Source organism: Salvelinus fontinalis, chromosome 28, assembly GCF_029448725.1.
Source record: "Salvelinus fontinalis isolate EN_2023a chromosome 28, ASM2944872v1, whole genome shotgun sequence".
NCBI lineage: Eukaryota > Metazoa > Chordata > Actinopteri > Salmoniformes > Salmonidae > Salvelinus > Salvelinus fontinalis.
In genome coordinates, this window is record NC_074692.1 from 1,653,693 (window position 1) to 1,662,769 (window position 9,077).

Consider the following 9,077-nt stretch of genomic DNA (forward strand, 5'->3'; position numbering starts at 1 on the left):
AAAATATAATCTGAAGAACAAACAATTGTGGCAATTCATATCTTGCAGTAAAATACTTTAATCTCAAGAGAAGGCAGGTTAAATGTTGAGAGGTTTTATGTCCTTACTTAGAAAATAGTCCTGGTCATATGATCGATACCCTAAACAACTAACAATACTTAAATTCAGTCATTTAAATTGTAAACACTTTTCCAATCTGGGCGGTAACCTCAAAGTATGCAATCATTTTGCTATGTATTTTGTATGGAATCAAGGCATTAGAATGTATCAGAGACCACCAAAATAGAGCATGTTCTGCAAAAAAAACAACAGGGAAGCCTGGCTGGCTACTTTTTCTATTTGGCTGAATACTCCATGTGCTTGTGGAAAACACTGCATAGGTTACCCAGATGGGATCACTGGTGAAGGGCACCAGGGCGATTGAAAAGAGTAGCCCCCTTCCTTCATCAGAGCCTCTGTCCTGGACGTACTTGACAATATGAAGGCAAAGAAAAGAGGAACGACCCATAGAGAGAAACAAGTCTTTGTTTACTTGTATAGCTAAACAGGGCGTATTTCCTGTCCCCTACCCCGCCTCATTCCAAGTTCTCTCATACTGAAAGTGTCACAGGGGAGGGGTCAGTCTGGTGGTTCAGTCCAAGGGTTGGTGGTCAGCGATGGGCATGGTGTGCAGCACCTCGTCCAGTAGCTGGAGGGCGCGGTGTAGGTGGATCTCAATCCAGCAGGGGGTCTCCTTGATGCTCGTCCGGGGGTAGTCGGGACCCCAGCCCTTGACAAAGCTCATGCGCAGGATGCACAGTCTCCTCAGGTCGTCCACGCCGATGCCGGCTGCTGCCGAAAGGCCTGGGTGAGGAGAGAGTGAGCCCGAGTTGGGTTCCATTACATTGATATACCTCCCCTCCTCCCTCCGTCTCAAGAACAGTATACATCCACACTGATGAGGTATCTGAACTACAGAACTGGTATGGATTCCTACGGATCGTCAATGACTGACCGATGCTGCAATTTGATGTGATAATTGGTCAATTACTTTAGAATGGGCTATGTGAGCATTGTATATATCTATTAGAAAAGTGGTGTGAGTGATGTATCAGGTTTGAAGTTGTGTGAGAGTCAGTAGCAGCCAAGTGTCCTGTCTGTGGGAGTATGTGAGTGTTGCTCAAAAGGAGGGAAGTGGTGTGCTGCTTACTGATGGCGGGAGCGATGCCTCCCACGGAGCCCGGCCCAGAGATGTTCCCAGCAATAGAGGCAGCCTGAGCTGCGGCTGCCGCCTGCGCCGTCGCCGCCTGCTGCTGCATTTGCCTGTGGCACTGATGCAGGTCAAACACCTGGGAAGGGGAACAAACAAAAACCAACATATATATAGTGTATGTGGACACCCCTTCAAATTAGTGGATTAGACCATTTCAGCCACACCCGTTGCCGACAGGTGTATAAAATCGAGAACATAGCCATAGACAAACATTGCCACCTTTCCAACAAGTCAGTTGGTCAAATTTCTGCCATGGTAGAGCTGCCCAGTTAACTGGGAGTACTGTTATTGTGAAGTGGAAACATCTGACACCACAACCGCTCAGCCGTCGAAGTGGTAGGCCACACAAGCTCAATGAACGTGACCGCTGAGTGCTGAAGCGCGTAGCGTGTAAAAATCGTCTGTCCTCGGTTGCAACACTCCAGACCGAGTTTCAAACTGCCTCTGGAAGCAATATCAGCACAATAACTGTTAGTCGGGAGCTTCATGAAATGGGTTTCCATGGCTGAGCAGTCGCACACAAGCCTAAAATCACCATGAGCAATGCCAAGTGTCGGCTGGAGTAATGTAAAGCTCGCCGCCATTGGACTCAGAAGCAGTGAAAACGCTTTCTCTGGAGTGATTAATTATGCATCACCATCTGGCAGTCCGACGGATGAATATGGGTTTGGTGGATGACAGGAGAACACTACCTGCCCTAATGCATAGTGCCAACAGTAAAGTTTGGTGGAGGATGAATAATGGTATGGGGCTGGTTCTCATGGTTCGAGCTAGGCCCCTTAGTTCCAGTGAAGGGAAATCTTAATGCTACAGCATACAATAACATTCTAGATGATTCTGTGCTTCAACTTTGTGGCAACAGTTTGGGGAAGGCCTTTCCTGTTTCAGCATGACAATGCCCCGTGCACAAAGCGAGGTCCATACAGAAATGGTTTGTTGAGATCGGTGTGAAGAACTTGACTGGCCTGCAGAGCCCTGACCTCAACCCCATCTAACACCTTTGGGATGAATTGGAACGCCGACTGCAAGCCAGGCACAATCACCCAACATCAGTGCCTGACCTCACTAATGCTCGTGGCTGAATGGAAGGAAGCAAGTCCACGCAGCATTAGTGGAAAGCCTTCCCAGAAAGGTGGAGGCTGTTATAGCAGCAAAGGGGGACCAACTACATATTAATACCAATGATTTTGGAATGATATAATCGAGCAGGTGCCCACATACTTTTGGTCATGTAGTGTACATGTACTACCAGCTACATGCAATTAACAGCTTGGACACTAGGGGGTGGATAACAACACAATGAACACATTGGTAAAGCTAAGCAAACGGAGGAGTTGGGACCTCCCTTGATGTAGGCGCTGGGGTAGATCTTGTGCACGGCGTCGCCGGGGGCGCGGCCGGCTTCCCTGTCCAGGTAGTAGCTCTGCACAAACACTGCGTGGTCGCTATGGCAACGGACCCACACGTCTCCTTCACCTTTGCACTCCAGCTGGATCCCCTTTCCGATGTGAAGCCTTGAAGTGAAAAGAACAGCAGTTATTATCAGTGGGGTGACCAAATACTCTTCTGGCAATGTCAAGAATTCACCTCCATTCAGAGCTAGAAGCTCATCATAGTTAAACGGTAAGGGGGGGTAGGAGGCTGGGACGCCGTACCTGGCTCTTTCAATGGCCTCTGTCCGGTGCACGTTGCTCAGCTGGCCCAGACAGAAGCGGTCTCCACCCGACGGGTCCACGTAGCCGTCCACGGTCACGACAGGGCAAGTGGAGGGCACCTTGAAGGTCTCGCCCACCTGCACGTCCATCTCAAAGTAAGCGGTGGAGCACCAGTAATCGGGCGCTGCAACAGACCGCAGCAACAACACCCCAAACTCAGTCCTCTCCAGACTCACTCATGGCACTCTGAACACATTGTCGGGTGAATATAGGTGTTGTGCTTCACTTACCTGGATGGTTGGATATGGGGGGCTGGAAGCCATGCTCGTTGTGCACAGGCCCTACGAAGGTGACATGAAAGCAGCAATGTTAAATCTTGGAACGTAACTCCATCAACCCAGTTCGGAGTTGCGGGCATTATATGTTCTAAAAGTGAAATGCATGTTCTACTACTACAGAGACTAATCCTGATGGTGGCATGGGCTCACAGTAGTGCCCTGGATGAGGCATGGGTGGGTGGTGTTGCAGGTGCCCATTCTGATGGTGAGGCATGTTGGGCATGAAGCTGCTGTTTCTCGTCCAGGTGGAGGTGGCATCTGTAAGGGCACAGGTGGATTCTTACAGATGAGAATTGTAGGGAGAGCCACACTTCGACACTGTCCATACAGCTAGTAAATGAGCTGCGCTACATTTCAAAGAGGGTCGGTGGAAAGTCAGGGTGTAAATAGCCAATGAGCGGGAAAAGAGAAAGTGACCACAGGTGGGCAACATAATAGGTTCCTTTTCCTAAGCCAATACATTGCAGAATGAGTTTGACATTACTGTGAGATGACTAATTTAGGGGTGTTGTCCTCTTCTGTCAACAAGCAGATAAGCTGTAGCCAAATAAACCACCCACACCTTGCCTATGACCTCTAATGATTTGGGTGAGGAGGATACAAAGAGCCATAAAATTAGGGGAGATAAAGTGGATAGGGTGGTGGAGTAGGCCCTCACTTCCTGATCCAACAGAGATGCTGGGGAAGGCGGAGGTGGTGCGGGCATCAGCGAGGGGCAGCAGGCCAGCGGTGCTGAAGGGCTCCGAGGGGGGCCCAACTCGGCTGGAGGGAGGATGCTGGATGGTTTGGAGGGAGTGACCCCCGTCCATGGTGGGCAGCTGGGGCTGGCCGTCAAAGTCGTACTCATCTTTAACCATCAGTCCCAGGCTGGTAGCTGAGAGCACATAGAGCAGCAGTCATGATACAAGTCAACAACAAACAAAACATACATTAACAGAAGATAATTCCGTTAAAAAAGTATACAACTATCAAAACGGAGGTAACTTACCTGTGCTGGTAAGAGTCAAGCTTGATAGGTCTGAAATAAAATGAAAAAGATCACTCAAAAGAGTTAAACAGTAAAAAAATAAACTAACACCAGAGGCATCAGTGCACTCACCAATACCCGGAGACACCACCCGGTCATAGTGGTAGGGGTTCACGCAGACATTGTCACACTTCAGGTCGAATGCAAACTGGCAGTATTTGACATGCTTCAGTTCATTTTTATGCAGATCGGGCCATCTCCACAACCGAGTGTAGATCACGTGGGGGAACCCTTTACGCCCTGCTACCTGAGAACACAAGATTAAACCCATTGATTTAACTAAATACTTTCTTCTTCACCCAAAAGTGCTAATAGGTCCCATACCCTATACTTTTCACCTTTACAAGATCCCCAGTCATAATGCCATCTCATCTCACCATTTTTACCTTTGCCGCTTATCCCAGGGGTGTATTCACTAGGTTCACCAGGAACCAAAGAAGCAAACCGGCCGAAATCGGGAGGGACTAACTTGAACAATGACAAAGGATTGTTTTGGTTGCAAAACATTCTGTTACATGTTTTGCTACGGTGTGCACTAGTGAATACACCCTTGATCCCCAAACAGCGGTGTACTCCTTACCTGCAGGCGGCCATCCAGAGTCCGCTGGATGGTGACACACTTGCTGGGGTGAGCTCCATTGGTGGTGATGGCTGTGATAAGGGAGTCCAGTTCATCCTTCTTCTCCTTCAGCTTTTTCACTAGACTTTCTATTGCTCGCTTGGCAAAGGTCTCACTCTCTGCGCCTTGCCTATGACACATCAAGCTGTGTACAATGCTCAGGCAAGCGTCGTTACTCGTAGGCATGTTGGTGATAGACATCCTGAGGACCAATAGAGTATACTACTCAGTATAGGAAATAAATAATTTGTCCCAACTATAAATGTTGCTTTTTTGTCGTGTTTATAGTGTGGAGCAACGCATAAGAAAGATTTCGATATGAGAGGGTGTTTGTTTCCCCTCCAGGCACTGTCACTCTGGTTGTCCAGTTGTCGAAGTTGAAGTCCAAGGCATCCCAGAACAAAATTAAATGGATTGTCACACGTGCTGTGCCCCCAAAACCCACCGCTTCAAGGGCTAGGATTAAGGGAAAAAGAGGACAAGAGTGGGTTATTATGGCACTGTACATACACTGAACAAAAATATAAACGCAACATGAAACACGGGACCAACACTTTACATGAGCTGAAATAAAAGATCACAGAAATTCACAAATTTGGCTACATCCCTGTTAGTGAGCTTTTCTCCTTTGCCAAGATAATCCATCCACCTGACAAGTGTGGCATATCAAGAAGCAGATTAAACAGAATGATCATTACACAGGTGCACCTTGTGCTGGGGACAATAAAAAGCCAGTATAAAATGTGCAGTTTTGTGACAACACAATGCCACAGATGTCTCCAATTGAGGGAGCGTGCAATTGGCATGCTGAATTCAGGAATGTCCACCAGAGCTGTTGCCAGAGAATTGAATGTTAATTTCTCTACCATATGCCACCTACATCGTTTTAGAGAATTTGGCAGTACATCCAATAGGCCTTACAACCGCAGACCACGTGTAACCACGCCAGCCCATGACCTCCAAATCCGGCTTCTTCACCTGCGGGATTGTCTGAGACCAGCCACCCGGACAGCTGATGAAACTGTGGGTTTGCACAACTGAAGAATTTCTGCACAAACTGTCAGAAACCGTCTCAGGGAAGCTCATCTGCGTGCTCAGCATCCTCACCAGGGGCTTGACCTAACTGCAGCTTGACGTCGTAACTTACTTCAGTGGGCAAATGCTAACCTCAGATGGCCACTGGCACCCCGGAGAAGTGTGCTCTTGACGGATTAATCCCGGTATCAACTGTACCGAGCAGAAGGGAGACAGCGTGTATCGAGTCATGTGGCTGAGAAGTTTGCTGATGCCAACGTTGTGAACAAGAGTGCCCCATGGTGGTGGTGGGGTTATGATATTGGCAAGCATTAGCTAAGAACAACGAACACAATTGCATATTAAATCAATGGCAATTTGAATGAACAGTGACTCGTTTGAGGCCCATTGTCATGCCATTCATCTGCCGCCATCATCTCATGTTTCAGCATGATAATGTCGCAAGGATGTCCATGTCGCAAGGATCTGTACACTATTCCTAGAAGCTGAAAATGTCCCAGTTCTTCCATTGCCTGCATACTCAGACATATCACTCACTGAGCATGTTTGGGATGGTCTGGATTAACGTGTACGACAGCGTGTTCCAGTTCCCGCCAATATCCAGCAACTTTGAGCTGCCATTGAAGAGTGGTCACACCAGATACTGACTTTTTTTTATTTTATCCACACCCCTACTTTAAAAAAAAAGAAGGTATTTGTGACCGACAGATGCGTATCTGTATTCCCAGGGCCTATTGAATTTATTTAAATTGACTGATTTCCTTATATGAACTGTAACTCAGTAACATCTTTTAAATTCTTGCATGTTGCATTTATATTTTTGTTCAGTGCATCTCATAAGAAAAAAGAAGAAACCCACACACTGCTCTCGATAGGTAAAGCTTATTAAAGAGCAGTGATACTATCGGACTCAAGGCCTTCGTCAGAGCTTTTGTGAGTTTAAAATGTGCACCCTTATGTAGACATAGCTCCACACACACACACACACACACATCTATTCCAATGAGGTTGGAGTCGAGGGGGAAAAAAGTGTTACCAAAAATAACAATGTGCATTTCATAAATATTCTAATAAAAGGTGTGTACATAAAACTTATTAAACACGTCTGTAAAACCACAATGAGGACATCGGCCCAGCAAGCAAGTTCTCATAAACCAATGGTTACAGCACAAGAAATACATCAGAGTAATCAGAAATGGGGGCATTAATTCATGTTCACATAACATTCATCATTTAGACCTTTAGGAAATTATGTCTGGAGGGTGAAAATCCCAAAACATTCTCTTTTGCTCAGATTATTATTTATATCACCTCCCTTCTGATATGTCAACTTTCTCTATGCCACAGAATCAAAGGTAGAAATATCATGTCTTTGGTCATTAAAATGTACTGTACAGTGAAATATACGTATGCCCCCAATTCAACCCTTACAAAAAAGACGCAATTTTGAAACTGCAGTAAAAGTGCAGTAACAGCGGTATTTTGGACGCAGTAATTGCATTTATACTGAACTGTAACTAAAGTTACACATGAAAATGACTACAGTATTATTTTTTTGATATTTAGGATGCAGTATTTGCAACATACTCTAAGTATACTCATACTCTAAGTGCAATATTTTTTGTAAGGGAATTCTGATCTCTAATACAGCCAGTGTGACTTCAACATTCGTTTAAAAATATATATATTTGGTTCAATTTATACGGCAACATTCCAAACTTGTTTAGCATTATCTAGATCAAATATGGAACGATTCCACTATTTGTATCCACTTGCATCACTTTCAAATAGAGGGGACGTATTTTGAAGGCGAACCACAAATTCCAGTGACTAATCCTTATTGTGTCTAGCATCACGTAGGTCAAAACTACTATTGTGGCCGATTTAGGTCAAAACTACTATTGTGGCCGACTTGGGTCAAAACACGTCTAACATTACAGCTAAATGACTAAACTCCACGGTGAAGGACGCTTCTGATGAAATGCAAAGGAGTGGAGTTTAGTCAGTTATTTTAACAGTAGCTAGTTACGGTAACTAAAGTAACCCAATGCACAATAATAAAACACCTGGTAGTCGGTCACAAGATGCTATTGTTGCTACAACCAGTTAGCTAACGTGCTGGCTTTGGCTTCTCAAAACGAAGATGTCAACAGAAGTTCGCTGTTCTTCTCCGTCAAAATGGTCTTGATAACATAGCTAACGTTAGCTAACTATCCACTGTTATTTTGCCTGATATTAATCAAAAGCAGTTTGAGCCCATCGTTAAGGCTATTTCGCTGGCAGGCTGCACAAGCTTCCCAAACTACGCTAACCTCCCGTCTCGGCCTCATCCACATACCCTGCAAACGCGGTATTTCTGCTCTTGCATTTGCGCTCGAATTGTGTTGATCATCCGTGCTTCTTTGTTCGATCATTTAAAATAACATTAAAATCATTTGAATTTCAAAATAAACGTAGATAAACATCAGATAAGTTGGATAACAAAACACAGATTTGTATCAGCGCTTCTCGTTCACAGCAATTTCCTCCAACATGGCGCTTTGCGCATGGGCATCATTATGTAGTATAGCACTCACAAACAGTGAACGGCCAGGGGAAGATAAAAATGATGGTTAGGGAGAATTCAACCTTACGGACACTGTGTCGTCGTATACCCACAGATCAAATAGACTTTCAACCGTACTTGAGAGTCCGCTAGCTTGCTGCACTGATGGAAAATGTCACTATTTCACATGATTTGTATATTATCTGGGACATTTTGGATATGTTAGACACAAACGTCTATGCCCCCCTCATCTCTTTTACACAGCTGCTACTCTGTTGTTATCATCTATGCATAGTCACTTTAATAACTCTACCTACATCTACAGTTGAAGTCAGAAGTTTTCATACACTTTGGTTGGAGTCATCAAAACTCATTTTTCAACCACTCCACAAATCTCTTATTGACAAAATATAGTTTTGGCAAGTCGGTTAGGACATCTACTTTGTGCGTGATACAAGCAATCTTTCCAACAATTGTTTACAGACAGATTATTTCACTGTATCACAATTCCAGTGGGTCAGAAATTTTACATATACTAAGTTGACTGTGCCTTTAAACAGCTTGAAAAATTCCAGAAAATGATGTCATGTCGTTAGAAGCTTCTGA

The 9,077-nt window shown here is 45.1% G+C and overlaps 1 protein-coding gene across 1 annotated transcript; it reads right to left on the reverse strand.

Annotated features, from left to right (window-relative positions):
• Nucleotides 1-38: 38 nt before the first annotated feature.
• Nucleotides 39-8,480, reverse strand: LOC129825937 (mothers against decapentaplegic homolog 4-like). The gene is made up of 11 exons (XM_055886075.1): nucleotides 8,265-8,480; nucleotides 4,853-5,347; nucleotides 4,345-4,519; nucleotides 4,234-4,263; nucleotides 3,904-4,119; nucleotides 3,396-3,503; nucleotides 3,198-3,248; nucleotides 2,908-3,091; nucleotides 2,597-2,766; nucleotides 1,190-1,327; nucleotides 39-843 (listed from the first exon to the last, which is right to left on the reverse strand). Exons 2-11 carry the CDS (start codon nucleotides 5,090-5,092, stop codon nucleotides 632-634), a joined length of 1,524 nt encoding a protein of 507 aa, XP_055742050.1. The 5' UTR covers nucleotides 5,093-5,347; nucleotides 8,265-8,480; the 3' UTR covers nucleotides 39-631.
• Between the last annotated feature and the right edge of the window lie 597 nt (nucleotides 8,481-9,077).

Bases quoted from the DNA above. Each gene is read 5' to 3' on its own strand.
- LOC129825937 (XM_055886075.1), bottom strand. From the start codon at position 5,092: ATGTCTATCACCAACATGCCTACGAGTAACGACGCTTGCCTGAGCATT. The intron at 3,092-3,197 runs GTAAGTGAAGCA...GGTCTGTTGCAG, and splicing joins CCCCATATCCAACCATCCAG to CGCCCGATTACTGGTGCTCC. The intron at 2,767-2,907 runs GTACGGCGTCCC...TTTCACTTCAAG, and splicing joins GAGGCCATTGAAAGAGCCAG to GCTTCACATCGGAAAGGGGA.